Below are 26,550 nucleotides of genomic sequence, written 5' to 3'. Positions count from 1 at the left end.
AATGAAAATATGGCCGCTATGAAAGGTTTGAATGGTTTGGATATTAGAAAAATGGTTATTTGAGGATTAGTGGAAATTACTCCTTGGCTCTCTCTCCTTTTGTTCTATTTGACTCCAGGAGCACAGCTAGAAAAAGGTTTCTTAAATGTTTGACTATTAGGGAATACCATCTACATCCAGCAGAGCTGCGTGTTGTTTGAGCTGCAAATGCATCTGATACAAAGGTCTCTTTTAATCTGTTTGAGGCAGATGGGAAACACTGTACAGGGTGGACAAAGAAATGAATTCAACTCCCTTCCTGCCTAGGAACATCAGCTCAGCTGTCTGTAGGATAGAGTTTTATATAAATTCAAAAACTACTCAAGGGTGACTACTGGTGACAGTTCAAATACCTCAGAATCACAGATAAGAAATGCCACCAAAGTCCATAACAAATAAGTCTTCTTTGGTTTGTTTCTATGGCCCAACCCATGAATCCAGATGAACAGTTCCTTGAAAGGCAGGACCAAGCATATTCCAATCCAGTTAAATCTGTGATAGAAACCAGTCAACATCAAAGCTTCTGGCCTATAGTCTTCCCCCTTGCTCAGGATCTTTGAATCCTGGGTTTTATTTCAGGGTGATCAGTATTTGAGCTTAATCCCATCACCTTGGGTTTTCTGTTGGCTGGGTTTCCTTCCCCCCCTCTCCCTTTTTTTTTGATCCTAACAGAAGACTGTTTCTCTCAAAAACACCTGGGGCTTATTTACAAAGCAAAATACAGTGTCAGAAATATGAAAACACATCTATAGTTATGTTACTATAGCCTCCATGAGGACAAACTGTTTTGCTCAGGTCACCTATCCCTAGTTCTTAATTGCATATAAATGTTAGGTTTTGGATGTATTACATCCTCTCCTATTGAGAGAAGCAAAAAACCTTTCCTGAAATTGAAGACCTCAAAAAGCTTATTTTGTATGAATTCTCTGCAGCTCCCTTCCTTCAGCAACAACTCTGAACTCCACCATGTCACTGGCTCATACAGACAGTTCTGGTATCCATCAGCCAGATCCAGGTCTTTATGCTATTATTCTAGAAAGGTTCATAATCATTTTTTTTTTTTATCATAAAGATAAGGATGATTAGCCAAGACAGAATGTTAATCTCCTCTGTACTCAATCCCCCATGCAGTGAAATGAGCAAAGCCTGTCTGTATGTACCGATACCTTTTCATAACTCGTGATGTTTTGCCTCTGATGGAACTGATTTCTCTCTCTACCTAGCTAAAATAATTATTGCTGAACCTGCTTGAGGCTGGGGTACTTATGGAACAGAAAAGTTTCAGGTCACTAACCCTTATTACATTCAGGGTCCCATTAACTCCTCTGATACAAATGATGTATTGTTAGCTCACTTCACAGAGGAAACTTGCTATTTGGGATAAAAGACATACTTAGCTGGAGTGGGATGATCTGGAGAAACATAAGCATGTTAACAAAACGCGGTTGCAGTGACAGAATTGCCATGCAGGAAGTTACCTATTAGCCGGTAATAAAAGTTGAGATTCAAAGGTATTATTAAAAGAAAGCATGCAGAATAGGTACACACATAAAATCCGTCGCAGACACTCTGAACACACTATCACCAAAACACTTTTTCAGATGAACAGAACAGTCATCACCAGAACAATTGTATTTCATAAGGAGGACAGTAGCAGAAATAATAAATGCTATAAAACAGAATAGCAGTGATACAGACATTAAAGACTCGCACTGTTTTTAACAATAGTAATGTGGGACCACTTCTAAGCAACAGAGGCTAGACTTGTATGGGTATCAGAAGAAAGCATCAAGAGAGTTGGGTGTAGGACAGATTTTACGAATGAATATCTACATGGCAATGTGTAGGGAGAAATATTTCCAGCTTGTTTGGACGATCCTTGATTCTTTATAGCAGAATGGGAAGAAAGTTCAGGAACAACATGAGACAAATATATCTCTGGGCACAAAACATTGCCAAAAATGTTGCCCTTCTTCCTTAGTGGGAAAACCAGTGCCCAGAAACTTTTCAGAAATACAGTCTGAAAGGAGTGAGAGGGAGAGACAGAGCAATGCACGCTGTGCAAAAAGAAATTATTAGATAGGAAGAATGTTTAGCTACAACTGCTAGAAACAAAGCAGAGTAGTATGACTGTGACAACTTTTTTTTACTCTTCATTCCATGCTTAGATTTAGTAGCAATAAGTCCAAGATTTCCCATCTGTGTTCTGATTGCCATTAAGATAAGGGAAGCTGAACGAGACAGATGAAACAGAGTCTGATTCCTCAGAATTGAAAGGGAATCTCATTTTAATACACAGATGAAACACTGACGAGCACCAGGGTAGTTCAGATAAATCCAGCGAGCCAGCAACACTGGAACTGGTAACAAATGCAATTTAAAGAAAGGAAGTACAATCATTTGGACATTACTTTTGATTTGCTGCAGTATAGTACCTCCTTCTAGGGTAACCTAAGTTTGTTGTCTTTTTTGCTTTCTCACTCAAGGAAGGTCACATCCCTCAGTAGCCTTCCAGGTAAGTCAAATTTTTCTCTTCCAGCAAAATAAAATTCCTCAGTCTGTGTCTAGGGAAAGGTCATCAACATGAAAGAATCTTGAAACTCTCTGGGCACTGTGGGACCAAAACAAAATTATTTTTTACTTTCTGAACATGTTGTCCAGTTACAAGGACATAGAGCCAGCCTTTCTACCAGTGACAAAGCAAATGGTACTGTTGCTTAGGACTAAACATTTTGTTTCTGGGGACCTCAAATGAATTCCTTCCCCATTCCTCCTTCCCCTATCAGGCCACTACCACTTAACCCTGACTACGAATTTGGACCTTGTAACTCAAAAAAATGAATCTAAGGAAGGAAGGAAGGAAGCCGACCAAACCTTTCAAACCAGCAGATACAGATACGTTCCCTTTATAGGTCTATCATGTTGAACACAAGATTGGACTGAGTTTGGATAGGCTGCTATTAATACGTGCTATTTTTACCAGGTTCCTCTCACAGGAGTCGCACCGAAATCTTTAAAGAAAAGGACAGGTTTAGTTGGCAACATATGTCTGAAGAGACCAGAGCTGGGCCACTGAATCCAGTTCCACCAAAGTGCAGGCAATAAGGTGGTATATGGACACACAGAATACTCAGTCTACACGTCACGCCACACTACTGGCCTCAACTTCCCCAAGGGAGCAGAAATCAAGAGAGTTATAATCTGTTTATTACTGCAATCAAAGTACTAGTATTCAAGCCAGACTTCAGCCTATTAAAGATAATCTTTTTCCACCTTATAAACCTTTAATGCTGCCTAGCAAAACTAGGTGGGTTGGTGATAATAAGCATCAACCCAGACTAAGCTCCAGATAATCACCTCTTTACACATGCTTTTATTTTGTCTACATTTTATTCTATCTACACGATACTTTTTTGAAGCATATCTCACCACACTGTTAAGATAACAGAATGTCTAATTATTAGCTATGCGAATCAGTCATCTTCAATTACACCAGCCTTATGTTTGCTTTACTGTCACGTTCCTTGACTATATCATTTTTGAAAATTAAAGTCACATTTACTTACTAACTAAAAACAATTGGAAGAAAGTCAACCCAAAACTTCCAACTACTACAAAGCTATCAAGACTTTATTTTCTAACCAACAGAAAAGGTCACAGTGTATTACCTTGCTTGGCTTCTAGATACCAATATACCAACAACTCAATACACTTATGTCAAACAGGTGCCTCAGATATAAAACTTCCCTCCCTGAGTTCCTGTAAAGTTAAAAAAGAACTATTCTCAACAGATTCATTACTTACCATTGGAAAACAAACAGTATTTTCCGTTAAATAAAACAAATTTTTAATAATGCAGTTCTCTGCACTATTCCAATCCAAATATTTTAGCATTACATTAATGTGTAAATTCCAGTAAGTAAATATGACCAATTCTCTAACATCTGTATGCAGATTATCTGATTTGCAGGTAAACTGTCCTTCAGGGAGGGGGAGCTGGCTCCACAGGGGCCAAATGAAGTACAGCAAGGATTATTAGTTCATGCTGAGTGTATTTAACCAGCAAGTTTACATACAGAACCTCTGGAGACTTTGTCTTTTGCTTCAGGTAGGCATAATCTGTTCAGCCAACAGCTCAAGGAGCTCTTGCTCACAATCAACTTCTTTTAATTATAGATGCTTTGAGGACATGTCCTGTACTGGGCCCTTTGCCCCTCTTTCCCTATGCACAGAAGATATTGAGCATTTGGAATTGCATTTAAATTCTGTTAATCCACACACCACATGAGCCAATTCTCAGACTACTTTGCCAACTCCTTCCAGAACAAGGAAGGACAGCTAACTTTGGAAAGATGTAAAAAGTCAGGACTTCAGCATCTTAAAGTTCACACAGAAAAGGTAAGACCTTGCCAGGGGTGAAATTTCAACTGGATGTTTTCCTAAGGAAAAAATAGGAGGAAAGAAGACAGTCCCTCTCCCCATTTTACTCACAGAAATTAAGCATGTGTCCAGGAGTGCAGAGGCTAAGGCTGTGCTAGAAATCTAACATCCCCGAGTTTCAATTTAGCTTCTTTGTCATACTCCTCCCCTCTTTCTGTTCCTGCCAAATCACCTAAAATGTTCGAGTTGTGATTTTCTGCCAAAATATAATCCCCATCCCCAATCCCTCCAACACCTTGAAGGATATCAAGCACTTAAGAAATATCTGTTTCTAAAGATAGAGGTGATCTAATTTCTTGAAAATCTTCCTAATGATTCTTTGTAGTGTTATAAGCCAAGCAAGGATATTGTGGCTAAGCAGCTTTTGAACAAGCATGCTTTCGAGCAGTTTTAGGGCACATTATCTAATTATTAATGACACTTTCTATTCAGCTTCCTGATCACAATGAAATGCACTTTAATTTTTGTGGAACTGGTACATTGGTGTTCTTTATTCAAGAGCTGTACTTCTGTGGGGTGATTTGAAGTTTCAGCTCCTCCTGCAGGAACTTCTGCAATACCATGCTTCTGGTATCTAATGCAGACCTTCTCAGCTACTGACACAGGAACCAATTAGAAAAAGACAGACACAGCAAGCTTTCAACAGCACCAGCACTGCATTCACATAGATTAAATATTTCTTATAGTTCAATAAAACTCTCTTGTCATTTATCTCCAAAGTTTATATTTTGCAGTCTCTCCAGCACCATTTCGGTGCATCAGTTCTGTAGAGTTCTACATCAGTCCAGATTTCCTAAGAAGTAGTCTCAAATGCTGAGAAAGATGCAGTATTTCCAAGTCTCACAGCAATTTTTTTCCTTCCCAGGAAGGAGTGGCTTCAACTAAATCAGTTTTAAACAAATTTTCATTAAAGCAGTGCAATGTTGGTGAATAAATAAGGATAACAACTTTTCAAGAGTCACCAAAACTTTAAAGTTCCTCGAAAGCTTTTGATCTTCTTTGCTTAAATATTAATCTCCAACCAGCAAATCCCCTTTTCTCAGTGAACACAACTGTCTTTCTGTCTAAGCAAGGGGTAAGTTAGGATGTTAGCCCCTGATAAGTAAAACTCAGCACTCTATGCCAATTGGATCTGCGATTCCACATGAACTAGCCTGGTTCCTAAGATCAAAGTATCCTCTGTCCAACTTTGCAACCAGAGAGAATTTAAAGGAAAGGAAAAGTATAAGAGTACAGAATAATTCAGGTACAAAACATTCCCACGGCAACATTAGAAAATAAATCACATAAATAATAATGGAGAAATACAGCATTCTTTGCAGGAAAACACAGCTGAAGGGAATGAAGCAACCAGGTATTTTTACAAATGGCATTTCAGCAGTGACTGCACAATAAGGCTAATGTTGGTATTTTTTAAATCTTTGACGCACACATATTAATTATAGATTCAGGACTGAAGCGTTGGCAGTGTCCTTGTTGTATTTGCAGCCTACGTGCATCCCCAAGAGCCAGCAAGATAAAAGACACATTCATACAATGTTTGCTCAAACTTCTCAGGAGGCAAACTATCCCTTAATGAAATCCATTATTTCTAGGGCACAGAGTTCCAAAAAGATGAAGGACACTCGTACTCTTGACACAGACAGTAGATGAATCTTATATCCTAAAGGCCAGGGTAGCAGAAGGTGAAGTATGTTTGCGTCTTCTCTATAAACAGCACAAGCCAGAGTATACACACAAAAAGTAAACCATCAACAACAGAGCATTCCTTTAAAGCTGACTTATAAGAGACAGCTAAAACAACACTCTGTAAATAAGCATATGCTACCAGATTAAGCATATACTACCAGATAAACCTTTTATGCTTATAGTCAGACTACAGCTGCAAGTGAGACAGCTCTTTATTAAGCAGAGCTCCCTGCTACAGCTAATACAAAGGTGTTAGGTGTGTCCATGTTTGATTTTGCAGCAGCAGGGTCTTCTCCCATCTCTTTCATTGTTAGATCTGGCCACATTGAACACTGGGGACTTTGATATCCAGAACAAAAAAATGATTATGGAGCTCACACTGAACTCCAGCAAATCACACATAAGGATCTAAACACGCTACATGAAATAGCATGCGAGGAGAAGGATTATTTCCAGTCAATGAAATGGAGACATTGAATTTTAAATGTCTTACTGTGAACTGCCCAGTGACCCAGTTTATGAACCAAGAACAACAGTCAGGAGTCCTAAATTTGGGTGCTTCTCTCTAACTACTCAGTTATTCATATTCCCTGCCTTTAACAGAAGATTTCTCCTGGGGGCAAAGTACGTTCTTTCTCTGATAGAAGTATTTCCAGCAGCAATGTCAACCATTCTCACTGCCAAGTAGCTAGTGATGAAGTGATTGATCACTGGGAAGGAAACAAAGGACAAAGAGAATGATGAGGAGAGATTCGTACCTATCCAATACATCTGGGAGAGATAAGACCATCCACTGCCATATTCCCAAACCTTCCCTGTTAGCTGAATGCCAGAACGTCCTGCTCTGTTCCTTCCCCGTCTTGTTCTCGACGAGCACCAAGGATATATTTCCCAGCAAGACACCACGGATGAGCCATGACAATCGTAGCTAGAAAGAACAGAACATATGAGATTAACCACGACATATATTATTCAAAAGTTAACAAAATTTCCAACTCTTCTTTCATTTCCTTGTATCCCAGGCACCAAAAACTCAGTTGTCCCTTTCTTGTGCCCATGTCATCATTTCAGAAAACTCGAATTTCATCATGGATTTGGAAGCCTGCAATACTTAGTATACACTATTTAATAATGGAACTGTGGCTTTTTTTTGGTGAAAGTTGAGTTCAGAATGACTCAGTTTTAGCTTTCATGTCCATAATTTTAAAAGAATAACCTAATGCTTCTATGATCCACAGTACAAAGATCACTCTTGCCTTAGATGCTGTCCAAGAGATTCAAGTTAAGACTAACAACATTTTCAGTAATTAACTCTCTTATATTTAGGCAGCAGCAGAAACAAGGGGAGAATAGTTGCAATAAGTAGATAGCACTAGCAATCACATCCTCATCCCCCAGATATCCTTTTTGAAAAATTGACAGGTAAGACCTTGAAGGTTTCAACAAACTATGCAGGAGCTTTCACAGACTTCTGTCTCTTCTGAAAACCAGCCAGACAGTAAGAGGCAACATCTACACGGTCAAAAGTGAGAAAAGAGTGAGCCTTCGATAGCTATTAATGTAACACTAGAGTAAAAGCTGAAGCAATTGAGGAATTGGAATGGATGCCTTTGTACACGTCAGCTGTTTGAAGGAAAGAAGTAGCTGGCATTAGATGTGGGAGATCAGCTCATTGGCAAAGCGCAATATGCAGACTCTAACGAACTGGCTCTGAGTGAATCGACTGGCACAGTGTCCAAATGGGCATTTTTGGCTATGATTTCCATGGTTTCTAAGCTTCACAGGAGGCCAGTCCAGGTCTTTTCACACCTGCTGAAGTGAACCAGAGCAGCTGATGAGCTGGATGCCATAGTAAAGACTTCCAAATGGGGCTGGCATTCATTCTACAGAATAGAGCATCAATGATGGCAGATGGTACTACATACACCATGAGTCCTGTAAGCAGTGCAGTGGCACATTTTGAAAGATCTGAATCTGGGCTGTTGGTGGCATACCCCTAACATTACATATCGAACGTCCCCCTCTGTGTTAGACCGGCAGCAAAATATTCAGAAGCTAGGAGCATCATTGAGAAATTAATTAACCATTGCAGGTAGACACTGGCTCAATGCTGGCTTGGTTTGTGGCTTTAGAACCCACCATTGTGGTTGATTAGCTGCTCGTACGCAAACCCACTGACACAGTGAATGAAAAGCTCTAAGAAAATTTTGGAAAATTAGAGGGAGAGAGAGTCCATTGTTAAGATACAGCATATTAAGGCAAAACTTAGGTCAGATGGCTGCATGCACTGTACTGCAAACACCATCTGGTAAGATGCCTTCTGAGAATCCCCTTAACCTCTGAGTTTATGAAATATCTGAACTGACAAACAGGAGATTCTATTCATCTAAGAAATAACATAAAACTAATCCTTATCAATATCAACAGGGCTTGGCAGATTTAACAGAGAGGTGAAGAAAAACACTGAGGGTAGATTTTCCAGCCCAAGCTGCATAATTTCAAGACCACCTGAGAACTGAGCAAGACTTGTGTATTACTTATGCACTGAAGAAATAAAATATCAAGGACCTTTTGGGTGAAGTTTGGGTGAGTCTACTGTAATGGCTAGAAATATTCCAGTATGAACTAATGCTCAGAGGTCTGACTAAGGACCTAGGACACACACTCACAGCAGCAGGTCTCTAAATAAAAATTCCTCAGTGGCACTCTGGAGAGCTGATGTTTCTTTTTCCTTCCTTTCTGACTGGTAATGCCTCTGACTATCGGCATTACAGTCCTACCTGGCAAAAAAAGCAAGTTGTCTGTCTTTAGCACAAGTAACCAAAGAATGGGGGAAGAGGTGAACATGCTTCAAACACAGTAAAGTACTTAAAGTATTTTTAAGAACACAAAGAAAAGCCCACAGGCATCTTGCCCATCTTGGAATTGCAGTAGTTGGATCCCAGTAATGGCTATCCTTGCAGTCTACATCCCAATTCTGCACCACAGACTGACATCTTGTGAGACAGCAGCATTACTTAGTCCTCACATCCCCATTAATGCCCCTCATCTATAATACTTAGTGAAGGAATTGCTCAAGTTTTCCTAACCGTGAACAATGGATTCTTGTAATGCAGAGATTTATTTTCTGAATAATAACTCTTGTCATGCCTCTTCTTCTCTGGACAGGAAACAATAAAAGTTGCCTTCAGATGCGAATGCACTTACTGAGTACCTGGAAGTCAGGCATTAAAGCAGCTTGGAAAAGAACTCATCATGCTGAGGGTTCATGAAATAGAAATTTAAGCTATAAGTTGCAATACATTTTACACAGAATTAGGCAACAGCTGTAGACAACTTCACCAAGTCCCAGTAAGTTTTGTACATAGATATGAAGCACGTTCAAGCCACAATGTTTATCACATTAGCAACATTGTTTTTCTTACTAGAAATGAGAGACATTTGTAACAAGAGGACAGGCATAAACATCGCAGCACAGACATCTCTCTGGATCACCCAACAATTTAGATTTGGACTCTTATGAATAGGAAAGATGATCAAAAGAACCTGTTCCTGTCTTCTGGTCAGATTAACAACAGTGCAAGATCAGTCTCTCTTGTAGTCTGCTGGCACTTCTACTTTTTGTTAAGACTTGGGTGTACAAGCAAAACCTTAAGTAAATGATAACATGATAATTCAACAGATTTGACCAGGTAGCTTTAAAGTATTTAGGCAAGCAAGAAAAGTTCTTATTTTATATGAACAGGTTATCATGCTATTTATTCCCATATTATTTCTTATCCATGTTTACTTTTATAAAAAGTAAAGAACCCAATAAAAGCACCCTCATTTCGGGAAAAAAAAACAAAAGCAAACATAAAACCACAGACAACAACAAAAGAGAGAGAGAAAGAGAGAATGAGTCTGTTGCCAGAGTACCATGGAGTGAGCAGGCCTTTGAGAAATTTCAAATATTGTACATCATCCAGTGACACAGAATCCAAGTGCCAAAGGAATCAACAAAAGAATAAGAACAGAAACAATTAGCTGTACAGGTATTTAAAAACAACACTTGAAAAAAAGGATGCTAACAGCATTCTGCAAAATAAAGCACATGAAAGGCAGTGCTAGAGGCATATCTATGTTGCATTTTTCATGCTCATAAATGTTCTGAGTCAATATTATTACCATGTACCCTTCCAAGTTATTTAAAGCTCAGGGAACAGAGGAGAAAAAGAGAAATGCTCTGCAGGTGTCAGCATGGGGTTCAGAATGCACTGATAAATTCAAGGAATGATTTATATTATTGATTTACATGCTTTAAAAAAAGCAACACTTTCAGAATTTAGTAATAGAAAAGAGAATTGGATTAATCACCAGAGAGGATGAAACCATCTATATACCCATAAACCCAAATGAGAGGACAAGCTTCAACTATGCTGTCTTATATCAACATATTACATTTATTTTTGACAGAAACTATGTTTACATTCAGAAAGTAATTTCAGGCATAAAAAAGTCTGGCTCAGTTTGGCACTTACATCGTATAATGGTTGCTTTCAAGAAATCGCTAGCTGAAATGTCAAAATAGCATCAGAAGGAGATTTTCATTATATTAAAACATGGCCAAGAGCACAAAGCTCTTGTAGTATCATAGGAATCTGTTTTCATCGTTTTTCAGCACAACTATATACTTTAGGGATCCAATGAAAAACTGAAATAAACTGGTTCCAAATTACAATGTAGTCCCACTTGCAAAGAGTCAACTTCTGTGGAGATGCATACAATAACATTTAGGGCTAACTTTAAGTTCATCACTACCCAGACCACACCATCTCTCGTTATTCTCTCTCTGTATTATAGCCTGCACCAGAACTGTTCACGTGGTTTTTATTTCTCAGATATGACACCAAGATCTATCACAGATTCTCTTGTGCTGAGCAAAGCACAGCTTTTCTGAAAATCAGTCTTTGGATTGTTCATGTTGCTGCAGCAACTTTCAAACCGGAAGTAACAGTCATGATCCACCAAAAAACAAGATCTCACAGGATGGATATAACTATTGATGCCCAGCCAGGTACACATTGTATCAAGGCCTTACAGAATGAAGTAGTCCTGGACCTGGTCTTACATCTTTTTATGACAGAAGCCCAAACACTTTGGGAAGACATTCAACCTGCCTCTTTATGATTTACAGGCAGCAGAGCATTCTCCAAGGCCTGAAGCTTCATACAGCAGCGAGCATTTTCGAAAGATGGAACAAAAGGCAGGTAAACATATGTGACTTTGTGCTTGTCCAGCAACAATTCTGGGACTAAGGGAGATGGGATTGCCTCATTGTCCAGATGTGGAATGGTCAGAATTGAGTCCAGAATTTCCATGTGAAGGGAAAGCTCTTCCTAGATGTCTGCATAACTGTTGTGCCAGCTCTCTGGCATCTTAGCAGAAGTACCAAGAAATAGGTAGCCATTAGAGTCTGGACACTGCATACACCAGACGGCTATCAACTGTAGCAAACCAATTAAGTTTTGCCATAGGTCGTGTCTGAGATGACACTTCCCTTGGACTTTAATTGCAGTGTGGTTTCCCAGATTCCTACACTGAAGTACTGTTACTGATGGCATACATACGGATTTCTTCCGTAAAATGAGGAAATGTCTAACCCCATGATCCTCTTTGCACCACTAGCCCTGTGCAGGCCATCTGACTTCACTCAGATGGAAGGGGAATAATTACAGTGTGACGGGAAGGGGAGAATAATGCTGTTCTTTATCGATCAAGCTTTATAAATTCTGCCTTTAAATCAGGCCACTGTTTGGATTAATTCTTTGAACTTTTCTGTGCTTTCCTGTGTTAAATTCCATGTGCTTTTACCTCCAATGAACTTTTATATGTGCATTAAAAGATTTTCAGGCTTGATTACTATGACTTAGTTTAGTTCTGAAGCATTTCCTGGGCTTTTGTTGCATCTCCCCTTGCTGGCTACTTCAGCCTAATGGAGCATCTCTTCAAGGACTTTGTGTGCTGCTTCTAGCATTCCGGCACTCCAGCAATATTTCATAGAAGTGCTGCAGTTTCCTCTTCCTTACAAATTGGGCATTAAGCACACAGCTAATGGGTCAACAGGTAAAAGACTCTACTGAATGTGCAACATGAAACAGAAGCAAAGACTGTCTGGACTGCAAACAAAAGAGAGTCTTTAAAGCCAGGATACTCTAGCCAAGTTTTAATAAAACAACAAAAAGAAAGAGAAAAACTAACTGAACCAAGAACAAAGGGCAGTATTACAAACTAACAGCTCTGACCTTCCAAAAATATTGCAGAACAAAGAAAATGAAAATATAAAGCTGCTCAAAATAAACAGGAGCAAAGTGCAATATAAAGCTATATACAAAGTGCAGGGCATATTAGGGCCAAATCCAAACATGTGTGGGAAAGTACAGGCCATATGTATTAGTATATCTCCCGCATGCATTTTTACCCTGTTCCCTTCTGATGTATGTGGTACAGTACAGAGTAGGTCAGACTAATCATTCTCTTTATGAGCAAATAAGGAGCTTCCGACAGTGCACAGGAAATGCTAGTGGAGCACAGCCTGCAAGTGGCCCAGCACCTTCCTGATGATGGAGTGCAAGCTGGGGAGGGCACATCATGGTACAGCACAAAGATGCAGGATCATGCCTGTCCTGCACTTAACAGCAATATATACGCCAAAGATAATCCAGGCTCTGGGGTCTCTACATGCTTGCATCTGCACTGTTGCAAACTGCCATCCAGAACCTCAGCAGGGAAGGCATTGAGACTGGGCCACTAGTGTCTCCATGGTGTTAACAGTCACTTTCTCTGACTGTTCAGAGGCAGTATTTTCCTATGTAACCTGTCTGACTATTACAGTGGGAGAATAAAGAGCAGGGCTGAGGGAGAAAAATGAGCTTGGAGCGTTAGCAAACTCCTTGTGGCTGGCACCCACTGTGGACTGCTTGTTTCCTTTGCAGCACTGTGTCCTGGTTCCATGTGCATTTTGGCCAGAAAACAGAAACACCACCTGGTAAACAAGGATGCCTCTGTGAAACAGCACTGCAGCAGTGCATGCTTCTCATTCTGAGGTTGAAGTAATTGCTCCGTCTACACTTCAAGAAGCAGGATGTGAGCATTTGCTATGGTGGGTGTAATGGTCTAACATGATCAGATAAAAAAGGAGCAAATCAAGGGATTAGGGAAAAAACAGTAGCTTCAATAAATGCTGGGCCCAGCAGGGCTCCCAGAGCTTCTATGTAGCAGGTAGAGAAAAGAAGGAAGTCGAGATCAGCAAACTGCGGATGGTTGCTCACCTCCTTGTTGCTCTCAGGATTTATAGCATGTGACCAGATTTTGACACAGTCAGATATGCAGTACACATAAGCTCCACTCACCCAAAGGAGGTGAGTGAGCTGTGTAGCCAGGGGCGGCACACTCAGTCTCATCCCTAGGAGTTCTGCTGAGCTTCCTTTCTCTGGGCATGCCGATACTGGGGTACACACAGGATGCAAGGGGGAGAAGGGATATTGAATGATAGGCCTCAGGACAGTCTCCAAGCTAAACCTAATCATCAATACATTGGTGCAGGATATGAATCTGAAACCAATCTACCTGGGGTACTGAAATGAGCTGTCAGAACTAACCCCTACAGAAGTGAATGTGCAAACAGAGCAAGCAGACATCTAAAGGAATGTGTGAGCTGGATCAAATACAGGAGGGCAAGTTTATGGTTTGCTCAAACTGTGGAAGAATAAATGGGTCTAAACATCATGCACTTTCTGAGATCCTTTGGCTTCATGAATCATGAGCAAGTTTTGTCAGTGGGATTTCAGGTGCCCAAGAATCCATCCTGGTTATGACATATCAGGTGGAGCTGTCAGCAGTGACAGGTAAAAGAAAACTCATCTTTTAGTGCCTGAACTTCAGCCAGTTTGATCAGGAAGTGATTGAGGGTAAATAAATACAGGACAGCACTGTGTTATTTTCACAACCATTTTTCTAACTATAATTCCACTATGAGGAAGTTTGTTGGTACCTACTGGAAGAAAAAGCGTGTGTGTGGGGAAATCTCCTTTCTCCTCTTGTGTTGTTCTGAAAAGTGGAATTAAATTATTCTGCTCACAAACAGATTGTTCCAGTAAAATAGAATTTGAAGCCACCAGGGGCTCATTGAGAAGAGAAGCTTTTACACTATATGAAAAGGCAAGAGAAAAAAACCCTTGCCAAACTCCTTCACTCTTTATTACGGACAGCTGCAATGCTGGATGAGTCTGGATGCCTTTTAAGTGCCAAGGGGAGTGACAGAGGTGGGACGGCATGTGAGGAGATGAAATACATGGCAGCTTCTCCCCTGACAGCAAGTTTAATTATGTGCACTGTTGTACACACAAGAAAAAAAATATATACACATACTGAAAAATCATTCACCCTGCTTCCTGTGTCAGGTGGATTATGAAAAACACTCACTCTTGCTGGTCCATGGCAGAACAAGGTCTTAAAATATTCAGATCCTGCATATGCCTTTGTCACAGAAGGGAGGAAAAACAAGGTAGAATGTATTTCCTAAGGAAGGAGGACATGACTATATCAAAACTAAAAAGGTGTATTTCACTGTATGAAGTGAGATACCCTCCAGAAGTAAACCAAACAAAACTTTAAGCCAAAGAAACACACTCTTCTTCTAAGTATTTTAATTCTTGAGGACTTTCTGGTGTACTCCTTTCCCTTTCTGCATTTTAAGATCAGTGGAGCAGAGGGCCTGACTCTTTTGTCTGTTCAGTATAATGTCAGTGCTCAACCAATGAAAAACAACCTGTGCTTCGTTAGGATCAATTTTTCCAAACCACGCTGCTCTATGATCCAGGACTTTGTGTGATATTTCAGGGTGATTGTTCAAGATGTGAAATGCTCTAAGTCACTAGCCATGGTTCAAAACTGTAAGTCTGTAAATCCTACCAGTGATAATACAATCTGTGACGATACAGACTAGAGTAAACATGATGCAAACAATGCACCTTTCTGTATGCTGCAATTTAAGTGTTAAATACAACTTACTTAGAAACAACAACCACTTCTGCAAGGTTGCCTGGCAAGCCTTGCTATACTTGCTTAAGTTGATGTCCCATGAATCTCAATAGCCTTTCTGCTTGAATGAGAAACTGGTTCCATTCTATATGAATTTGTCTGCTGCTGCTAACTTCCGCACTCTTATGAGCAAGGCCTACACAAGGATTGGCTGGTTTCAGGTGTAGCATGATGAAAACCTGCTAGCCTGAATCCTGGCTGTGCAGAAGAAAGCTCACACTGTATTTTCTGAGTGGCCCAGAGGCAGCCCTTAAGCCTATTCTTTCTTGGATTTTGCAAGTACAATATCTGTTCATTGCAGTAAGCTTCCTCCTCTTTGCATTTATGTAATGCCAGCTGTCCTACCATTAGCACATTATAATTATGTAATTAATACATCATGTGAGGCCATACAGTGAGGACAAGACATGTCACGCTTTTCAGAGTTCACTTTGTGGCATTTCAAGCAGACATCCATATATTACCCCTGTACATGGGGGCATTAAATACATGTAGTTTATACATGAGCCATCAGAGAATGTGGATTCTTTGCTGCTGATTTAGTGCTTTTATTTGAAAACCAGTCAGACACTCACAAAAAAGCTTTGTAAAGTAGAGAAGAAAACACTAGGACTTGCCTCACAGGGGGAGTTTCTCAGTGGAGCTGGAAATGAAGGGCTGGTCATTACATTGTTTTCTGCTGTTGGTGCTTTGCTGGTGTTCAGGAGGAGTGCACAACCTGGATGAAAGACAGAGCAAGGAGAAAGTCAAACAGCAGCATGCACCTCTGGGTTCAGGGTTTGTGGAAAGCTCCCCAGAACCTGTGTTAGGCCCTTATTACAGGAGGACGACAGATGGCACAAGGCATTTTCAATTTATTAGGGAAAGAGCTTCACAAACCTAAGGGACATACTCAGGAAATATATTTAAATGGTCTGGCTACCTTCCTTCTACAGCTATCTTCTGTTCATCCATGACTTGGGATTCATCTTCCTTGCAGGGTGCGTAACAAAATGAATAATCTATAAACAAAAAGTAACTTGGAAGAGAATCTTTATCTTGGCCCCAAAAACCCCCAAACCAAAACAAAACCATGACAAAATACTGTCAGAGTAATATTAATGCAGCTGGAGGCCCCTTTGCTCCTTTAATCATTTGTCGTACCAAGAGGAATAAGGGCACTAGTAACACTAGTATTTTTCATCGGCAGTGCTGGAAGGAAAAGTATGTATTTTCACTATTTCAGCTCTAAGTTTCCTGCTTAGGTGGGTACTGCTATGCAGAGCCTAGATATTTGGACTTATGTTAAAAATCACCTCTACGAGATAGATAAATCCTAAGTCAGCAGCAATTTATTACCAGCTCCCCATAGTGCCCTCTTCCTAGCTCTTTCCTTCTTGCTTACCTATGCTTCAGTTTCTTTGTGTTCTGCAATATTGTGGGCTGAGTCACCAGCTGGCATGAATCAGAACAGCTACACTGAAGTCTATACCAGTGCGCACAAAAGTAGACAACCTTACTCTTCATGTTTAACTCTGTATCTAACTTTACTGTAAAGCAATGTTGCGATTATACACATCAACTCTGCTGTTATTACTGTATCCCTTTAGCTGCTCTGTGCCCAAGCAATAAATGCCTCCTATGATTTATATTATTGCATTAGGAAAAAGCTTATGCTGGCAGGTATCCCATTTGCCAAAATTCAACCAGCAGTAGTTCAATGCCCAAGGTACAAACCTTCAAAAGTTTGTAAGAGAAGGATTACAAATGAACTCCTGGGATTTGGGTAGGGGAAGAAAGTACAGAATAATTATATATAGAAGTGGAACTCAAGGGACAATGCAGAAAAGCAAAGGAAAATTAGGAAGTAAGTGAGAGGGTAAAAAAACAGCAGATTAGAGAAATGGAGAAAGTAAACGGGAAAATCAGAAAGAAAAAAGCACAATAATCAGGTGGAAGGGCAGAAGGATGAATACTTGATGGAAAACTGTTTAGAAAGGGTCAAGACTAATATCTAGAGTCAGTCTTGGAAACCTGAGATACCAATCTCTACCCTCCAGACAGAGGGTGAGCAGCAAATCTGACAGTCTTTTGCTCAAAGCACTTACAGTAGAAAGATGGCTTTTGCTTCACTGAAGGCTGAATATATAACGACACAGGAAAACGTGCCATATGTTTCACCTCCTCTCCCCACCCTTTGCATACCCTTTTTGCTCTCTGCTGTTCATTCTTCACACCTGCTAGTTACTCTCACATACCTTCTAGTGAAGGAAAACGGTTGTACTCCGGGCTTCCAATCTGCCATGGAGAAGCATGGGATGCAGAGACTTGCATCCAGCCACAGTCTCCTTCTTCAAACGAACAGTAAAAGCCAGAAGGAAGTTTTTCTGCAAGAGGGAGAGTCGCACACACACACAGAACAACACAGATGAGCTGAGGAAGAGACTCCTGGGCACATGGAGAAGCTGCAACGGTTATTCTGACAGGGCTACTCAGGACATGCCAGCATTTCCACAGCTACCCCGCACAGCCCTTTCCTGTAGTCATGCACACACCTGACTGTGGGGAGGGTGGTGGTGGGGGACCGACTCCCAGACTGTGACTACATGACTGCCCTCAGAATAGGAGGACACATCTCAGTGTACCCTACAGGGTCTCCTAAATACCTGGCCTCTACAATTTTAAAAAACATAAATCCACTCAGGGTTACAATTTGGAGATTGCTTTCCTAACCACTGATTCTGTAGCCCCATGGAGGGAAATCTTGGATAGCGATAAGTTCCTAATATGTTTCCCCTCCATCGTAGTCTAGGTCTCTAGTCAGTCCAGCTCAGCACTGTGATCTCTTCCCTCTGTGAACACCGCCTCCGCTGGGATCTCAGGTTAAGCACTGAATCCTTTTGTGCTTCAGTTTCTGCACCTGTGGAACAGCCCACATCTCCCTATATATGTTTGGTGAGATGAATGGATGAAAAGAGAACAGTTTATTTTAAGCCATGCCTTCAGGTTTTGAAGCCCACTCATTCTGTCACTGGCTTGGGATTTCAGGCAAACTTCTAGCTCCAATAATAAAGATAATATTAGCTTTTTGCCTTTAAATGAACCAACTTTAAAGTGATAGCCATCCCATTCAAAGCAGCAGGTAATTTCATACCTTCTTCATCCCATTCTATGTCTACATTGCAAGTTCTTCTTACAAAAAGTGCAAAGCACTGCTCCTTTTGACCTGAGCCATACACTTACACTGCCTCATAAATGAACACTCTCTATCCTGCCCCAAATCACCCATCTCCTTTAAAACTCCTGAAATCCTTTCTCCCATCATCCTTAAAAAAACCCCTCACTGCCTCCCTACTTTCCACCATTGTCTGGTTCTACCTTTGCACTTTTCTTCTTCAACATGAAGCCAGATTCTGTACTTCTTAAGTAACCTCAGGAGAAAACGGACCTTGTAAAATGCCACGCAGAATTCCTACCTCTATAAAGTGACTTTCACAGCCACTCTCACTAATGATTCTTAATAAAGATTCTGCACTCAGGCTGCAGTTGACAATTCTGCCAGGCACCAGTGGGCTTCCCAGTACTAAAAAGGGTACAATCTGGGTTTTATGAGAAGAAAGGTAGAGCATGAAGTTATCCTGCAAGAAGAAGGTGCCCTTTTGATACAGAGATGCATTATGGATTAAAGATGCCAGAAAAGAAGTAAAGAAGAGTAACCAATCATTTTACTCCACTATACAGACTAACCAGTCCTTAGGCCTAGCTGTAAAAATCCCCTGAACATGCTGGCACAATAAGGGGGTCTTTCTCTAGATACACTGAAAAAACTGCTGTGATGACCAGATGCAGCTGTAAAATGGATGATGATATTCCTGAATTCTCACAGTTTTTATACCACTATGTACTCAAATCTGTGCTAACAACCAGTTAGCCTATATTTTTCTCCCTCTCTGTTCCCCCAAAATGCACAAAAAAAATTTCATCTTCATTGTTATTTTTCAAGAAAAGAAAATGAGAGAAGAAATCTGTTTAAAACTGCAAGACAAAAGCAAATTTCAAGTGAATTTCAAAACTGCAAACACATCATAAAGCCACATACCCAGGAAGCTAGTTTTTCCTTTCAACTGCTTGTCGAAGTCAGTAAAAATTTCTTGACTTACAAAAAGTAGGACAGATTACAAACTCCTAAAGGAAGAGAATGTTCTGTTCAGATGATACTGGCAATTTCATTAGATACTCTATGAGAGGAGCAGGCTTCTGAACTCAGATCTTCTCATGACTAAAAAAGGAATTTTTTTCTCTGAAGCTTTTTATCTGTAAAGTAGGCACCAGATGCTGAGGCACCAGTGTCCAAACACTGGATCATTCAAAATGTTTAAATACCATCAGAACTCACTGACTGAAATTGCAGATCAATTACATACCTGCTCGCAGTGCCTCAGCTCTGATTTATACACCTCAAAAGGCAACTCATTGTCAATAGTTCATTCATCTACGCCTTGGTCTATCCTGAGAAAACAACTGGGGAGCACCACATCTACAGTGTCTAGATCAGGAACATCTGATTTTCTAGGAACCTGAATCACAACTCATTTCACAGAGGCTACTGAAACAAATCTTGTGTCTGTGGCTTTTTAGTAGGGCCATATTTGAACCTGGAACCCGACACGGAGATGAGAACCATGTTTCATTGTTTTGCCATTCCATCCAAATCTGTTATGAAAAGATCAAAACCTGTACTCAAGTTAAAGGCTTTTTCAAGTTTTTCCTTTTAAAAATCTCCAAATTCATTCAGCCCAGTCTTTAAATGTGGAACTGTTAAGCAGACAGATGCTTCCCTGTGTTTTACCCCTCTACAGAACTCGATTGTATTTTATTGTGCAGCCCAAGGCTGGGAGCTGAAGAATATGACAAATTATAATGTGTCCTGAATTCCTACTGAAACAGCTTGGCTTGGTGTCTAACTGAATTCATTTCATGGCCATACGCTATCTAGGATGATGTAAACAAGTTAGAGCAGCAGGAGGAGTCATCTAAGTAGCAAACCCTGCCTGGAGGCCAGAAAAAGCTCACTGTAGAAGAACAAGTAAGGACATAAAAAAGAAGCTATTACTTTCTCAGTAAATTTCATTCCTCCTCTACAAATTAATCTCTTATGAATTTTCAGATGTCCTGTACACTGGACATATTTTTCTCTTCTGCTTTTTTGTACTTTGTATACATAAAACACTTATGATTCCATTTATTGCTACTCCATAGAAAACTCTGACTAGTAGTTCTCTGTCAAAGAGTACATCTCAAAGTTTATACTTCAATCTCACATTAGCATAGTAAAGACTAGCCATGGTGCTAGACACTGCACTGATGAGGGAAAGATCCCCTGACTTTGTTGGAAAATCATGTCAATGAGAGGGCAGAAGTTATGACTATTGAAACTTGTCATGTTGCTTATCATTAGTGACAGAAATCTCAAAAGGTTTAGATCTTAGTGAGATCAAGATGCAGCTTGTGAACACAGGACAGAGGATAGGGTAATCCAAAGAGACTGGAGTACTGTGAGGAAGTAAAAGTCTCTGCTTTTATTTGAGTGATGAAGTCGACAGAAGCTGTAGGGGTGTTAAACTTGTTCTTAACCAAATATTTTCAAGCCTTCAGAATGATTTAGATTTTGCTTGAAAGGTAATTAAATTCAGGGATCTCTAGCTTTAACTCAAATTTTCCATCCTTTAATAGCATGAAAAATCAGCAGTTGGAATAATTTATGAAGAGGATGGAGCAGGTTCTCTTATCACTTGGCTCTTGAAACAAAACTTGATTTGAATCAACCAGATATTACAGTTTAAAGTTTGGGGTGAAATTCCAGGCTCATAATATAAAAGACATATGCATAAAAGGCTATTTTGGTTTTTAAAATCTATGAACTTTTAATAAATGTAGGAGAAAATCTCAGAAGACAAAAAGATCATCTACTCAAGTAGTTTAAAGCAGCTTATGAACCTTAAATGAAAGTTTGTTTTGAGTGGTTACCACTATACTACCAAGCTTGGTCTGCCAGATTCTATCAGAAACAGAGTATAAGAAGAAAAATACATTTCAGCTAAGCAAAGAAAGGGTTCTCCTTTAATGCCAGATAGTGTTGAGATCCAAACTGCCAGAGGTTAGAATTTGTTGCTAGAGGTAGAGCTTTTGATCAAGAAAGAAGCAAAAGGATTACTGTATGCAAGACAGGAACCTTACAAGAGTACTGCAAGGCAACAGGTCACTACTACATCATTTTGCTTGCAGAGAGATTCTGCTGGGCTGTATCTATCACTAGGACATAAATGAATCCACTGGTTTTCTAATGCATTTTTGCCTGGAAAGTAAACTGGCCCCTGTAGAATTAATTATCCATGCTTTTTTTGTCACTTGTTCATGTTATCACAAATTCAAACTTTATAGCTTTCTATTCTGGCTGCCATCTGTCTTTTGACTGATGAGTGTATGCACTTCTCCAGCCACACAAAACAGCTTGAATCACTCATATCATGATCTACCAGATATTAGTCTTCCTTCTCTCACCTGGTAATGCAACTCCATTTCGTTTAACATTCTTAAACATTCAATGAGGCAAAGAGTGAAAATTACTCTATAACCCAGTGGTTAAGGAACTTATCTGAAAGATGGAGCACATTAGTTTCAATCCCTATTCCAGGTAACATTTGTACAAGGTGGAACAGCAGCCCCAGGAGAGGCTGAGCAACACTATTTCTTCCCACCGCATATTCCATACCACAGTCTTGGAAACTCTCTGTGGAAATAACAGATATGGGTTCAAATACACTTATGCAGAAGGATTCAGTCCTGGGTCTGCCCTGTCCTGGGTGAATCCTCTAAGCGCTGGTCTCTAGGTAATAAATATACTATCAGCACCTCCATTCTATTTTAAATTTGAATATATTCACGGCTTTCCTACATGCTTCACACCATTTACCCTTTTTTTTTTTCCAGGAAAACTTTTTGTTTGCCTAGACTTGCTGCATTGAAACAAAAGATTCCTGAACCAAAACCCAACATCCTGCTCCCTAAAAAGAGATGTACAAAACTACTGAAACAAATTCTCCTCTTTTGCAATGCAGAGCTCTGTCTGTCTTAGTAGAGAATTTGACTTTTCATCTCTGTCTTGTAGCATAGCAGATACCTGACATACGTGATTCTCTCTACTACATCAGGAGGAAAGATATTATTTTTTTGCAGTAAGTTATGATTCATAAGCATGAATTTACTAGCCAAGACATAGGAAGAGCACTATCTGAAGTCTTAATGTATGTCTCCAAAGTATACTTCTGCAAAGTAATTTCCAGTGCTGCTCTTCTACTAGTCTGTTAAATCTGTACATCTGATCCCAAATCAACATGGTTTGGCATCTAATTCCACACCTGCCTCTTTGAAGCCGTCTTCTGCTCCTGCAAAGAGTATTTGATTATGACTTACAGCAACATTCTCTTCTCCAGGGGTCACCCCTCTCTGATTTTACACTCTCTACAAAGACTAAGTGGTTGCAGGCAGAACAAGCACCGTGATGCTGCATTGGCCATTAATAAGTAAAGGGATGTTAACAAACAGCAGGCTTTACAGAGGTTTTCTCAGCTAAGAAAGGAACAAAAATCAAATGAAAAGAAGACACACACACACACGCACACACACACAATCTGTACCCGCACAGCTAAAAGACATTTGAAAGGAAAAAAACATTTTCTTTAAGCTCAAAGATAGAAGCCTTTAGTTAATGATAGTTTTAAGAGATCTCCCCTCAGTTTCAAGCATGGCTACATCTTTTCTGACAGCTCTTTTGTGTAAGCAGTAGAAGCACTTGGGAAAGCCCTTACCCTGCTTCATATTTCTGAACCACTTTTTGTGACGCTTGCAAAAAAACGATGAAAACATCTGTGTTGCTCAGGACTAAAATGACAGCTGAAATGCTGAAAGATGACATATGTTTTGTGTTGGGCTGACATGCAGATGTAACCAACATCTGAAACATTAGATCAGTTTTTGTTTTGTGAAAGAAATCTTATGCCAACAATATTCAGCACACTATAAAAGCAAAAGCAGAGAATTCAGCCATAGAACTGAACAGGTTCCTAAGTTATTGCTAGCAGATACAGCAACAACCCAAGCTCTTAGAAGCTAAAGCAAGCCGATGCTGCTTGTTACTTGGAATGGAAGATGGTGTCTTTTGGTTGCAATTAAGAACTCTCATTCCAAGCACCTGTAGCTGAAAATTAGCCACATGATCTTTTTCTCAAGGCCGGGGAGAGACGCTCTGCTAAACAGAGAGTCAGTTAACTTTGTTCTGATTTTTATGTTCTCTGCATTTTCAGTAAATTCTTTGCTGACACGACTATAGTTGCTATGCTGCTGTAGACAAATAGCTACAGAGCAATGCTGCGTGTAGAGGGAGAAAACAACCAAACCAACCCTGCGTATAGGGTATGTGAGAGAGGGACTGGTCACTTTACCAACTGGCTCACTGTGGGACACAGTCGGGCAGCTAGGGGCACAAGGAGACCCCACATCCTGATACCGAACACTGAAGAACACCAGACAGAGGTGCATCCAATATTTGAAAATACTAGGTAAGCATGTTCCTCTAGGCCTGCTCTACCCTACGGTAGCGTTTAGGTTGCAACCATGATTGGTACATCTCCATCTTGTGTGCGCTACTGCTCCCACTGGTATAGACAGGGTTACCCTCACAATGTAGAGCCACATATAGCAGATAGACACAGCAATATATCCAGACATACAGTTGATCCATTTTATAGACTGGGTAAATAATATGCCTCAGTGCTAGCAATGAAATGAAAATACATTCAATCTACTATTTATTGTAATTCACTAAGTTTTTTAATTAAAATGTAGAACACAATAAAAATTCCATTAAAAGTTTTTAATGCCTCGTTTGAAAGTTCTTATGCAAAAGGATGTTTTGATACTAGTAATATGAAACATTACTGGTTCTAAACAGCTGCAAGTCAGCAGTGATGATGTTGGTGGTGTGAAAGTGAATATAATGTGCACTGAGCAGGTGTCATTAACGCATATAATTTCAAATTGTAACAATTTCTGACACGATGTACAGACATAACATTTCTAGGGTTTAATTAGTTTACCAGATGGTCCCAGGTCAAACCACTGCTCTCCACACAAACAAAACCTATTACTTCTTTGTTAGCATCAAAGAAATCAAGGGTGCAATTTCCTAGAAGTTGTTTGTTACTTCCATGTTAAGTTTATGTTAGAAACAGTAAAGCTCTTTTAGTCTGGATGTCACCCAGATCAACACAACTTGTATGAATTACTGAACCCAGATTCACCCCTGCTCTAGGTGCCTCATTTGAAAGCTAACCTGAGACTAACTGCCTCTTCTATTCCAGTGGCTTTTGCCAGTACAGGCATTTTGGTCAAGGAGCACATTTTTTGCATACCAAATCAATGAACTCTCAAAGATTATTTTCCATAATATACTTGCCATATGGGTAACCACAGGGCTGACAATGCAGCACCCCTCACTATCAGTAGACTGACAGTGGTGAACATGCTACAGGTAGAACACGTAAAGGCATAGAGACATCATCTTCAGGACTGTTAGAGGAAAGTCCTAAATTATCTAAGTTAAACAACACAAAGAAATATTCAGAGAAAGATTTTGAAAAACTCAAGTCACTGTCTATCTTCTGATGTATCTTATGTGACTGCTGACTGCCAAAGGAAGGACGGAGAACAAGAGAAATTACAAAGATCCAGGAGCTGGAGTTGGTTAAAGTACAGGGCTGGGACTGAGGAAAGACAAGTTCCTGACTACTTATTTTTCATATCTTAGAAGTCTTCTCCTTCCTCCTCCTTCTGCCAGATATTGTGATACATTTTGATGGAAAGCATGTGTACATGAAATGTGTACAAAGCACACATTTCATAATTCTTAAGGCATCTAGCTATTTAAGCTATATTTCCTTTGTATTTTTGATCAGGACTTAGAGAGAGGTGAAGCAGCGAGAGCAACTTGAGAATCTGTTGCAGCATTAATGCAGGCCAGTACAGGAACATACTGAGTGGTCATTTCTAGGCAGACATCCAGAAAAAATTTGTGTTCTGCAGGGTACTGTTTTTTTGATAGTATTGAATTAGTTCATTAGTATTGAACTTTCAGGCATTAAAATTCAAAGCAATCTATGCTTTCGGAAACAGCAACTCAGCTTCCACCTCCCAGAAGGAAAAGGAAGGATGTAGGCTGGGGGTTTGGTTTTACTCACTGCACATATCTCCCTCATCTTCTCCCTTGGCACAGTCCCTGATGAAGTTACACGCCTGCCCCAGTCGGATCGCTGTTCCATTCCAGCAGCTGAAAGAACCCTCCAGAGCCATTTTTGAGCCAGAAGCAGATCCTAGAGAAAAACAAAGCAAAAACCATTTCAAATCACTGAACTGCCCTCCTCCCAGTGATAGGTCGTAGTATCCTGGAAGACACCAAAGGGGAGAATACCCTTTGAAGCATCCCGGCCCTCAATCCAGGTCTCTGAAAGTATGTAATTATTGCAGCAAGATATATAATTGTAACATAAAATCAACCGTTCTGCCATTTCCAATCTTTGAAATCTTGATAAAGCAATTTTTAAAATGTTTTTTGACCTGTTGGATCTTGCCAAATACCTAGTAGTCCACATATTAGAGAACTTCAGTTCCCCAGGCATTTCTGGTGTTTTAACTTGGAGGGCAGCTCTGACCTGTGAAAAGAGGGTTGAAATCCTACATCCTGCTCTGCTTTACTTCTGAAGAACACCACAATACGCATGTCAGATTTTTAATTGTGTGTGAATTTACTGCTAGATTGCCAGTCCTGAAGACTGATACCCTTTCTCTCTAGCTCTGAAATAACACGGCTACATGGCTAGGGAATCACATAAGCTTTCTCCATACCCTCCTGTCAACCTGCATTACCTATGACTTGAATGTATCATATCATCATACCTCTGCAAGAGAGAAAATAATCCGATTTCTGTTTGCAGCTTTAATTTTCTTCTCCATCCACTCCCACTCCTGCATCCTGCACTCCCCTCCCCATGAGGCAACCAGTCAGGGGTCCCACAGCAATCTGAATCTACTGTGATACTAAAATCACTAGATCATTTTACCTGTGCCAAGAAGCAAAAAAAGTTAGAAATGTGGAAAGGAGCTAGCTCTTGTAAAACGGGATCACTGAATGTAAGATTAGAAGCCAGTATCATCCATTGAGAAATGACCCTGAGTACTTATCTCTTAGTATTGTCCTTTTCTAGAGGC

The 26,550-nt window shown here is 40.1% G+C and overlaps 1 protein-coding gene across 1 annotated transcript in view; it reads right to left on the bottom strand.

Moving 5' to 3' along the window:
* Positions 1-26,550, bottom strand: part of ALK (ALK receptor tyrosine kinase) — a 325,887-nt gene that overhangs the window by 56,047 nt on the left and 243,290 nt on the right. Inside the window, exons 6-9 of the mRNA XM_067292965.1 lie at positions 25,524-25,655; positions 17,487-17,615; positions 15,867-15,967; positions 6,927-7,096 (exon numbers count right to left, since the gene is read on the bottom strand). Of these exons, the coding sequence (XP_067149066.1) occupies positions 6,927-7,096; positions 15,867-15,967; positions 17,487-17,615; positions 25,524-25,655 (532 nt within the window). The remainder of the gene's footprint in view (positions 1-6,926; positions 7,097-15,866; positions 15,968-17,486; positions 17,616-25,523; positions 25,656-26,550) is intronic.

Source organism: Apteryx mantelli, chromosome 3, assembly GCF_036417845.1.
Source record: "Apteryx mantelli isolate bAptMan1 chromosome 3, bAptMan1.hap1, whole genome shotgun sequence".
NCBI lineage: Eukaryota > Metazoa > Chordata > Aves > Apterygiformes > Apterygidae > Apteryx > Apteryx mantelli.
The sequence above is the reverse complement of the archived record's forward strand: the minus strand, read 5'-3'. Positions and strand labels throughout refer to the sequence as shown.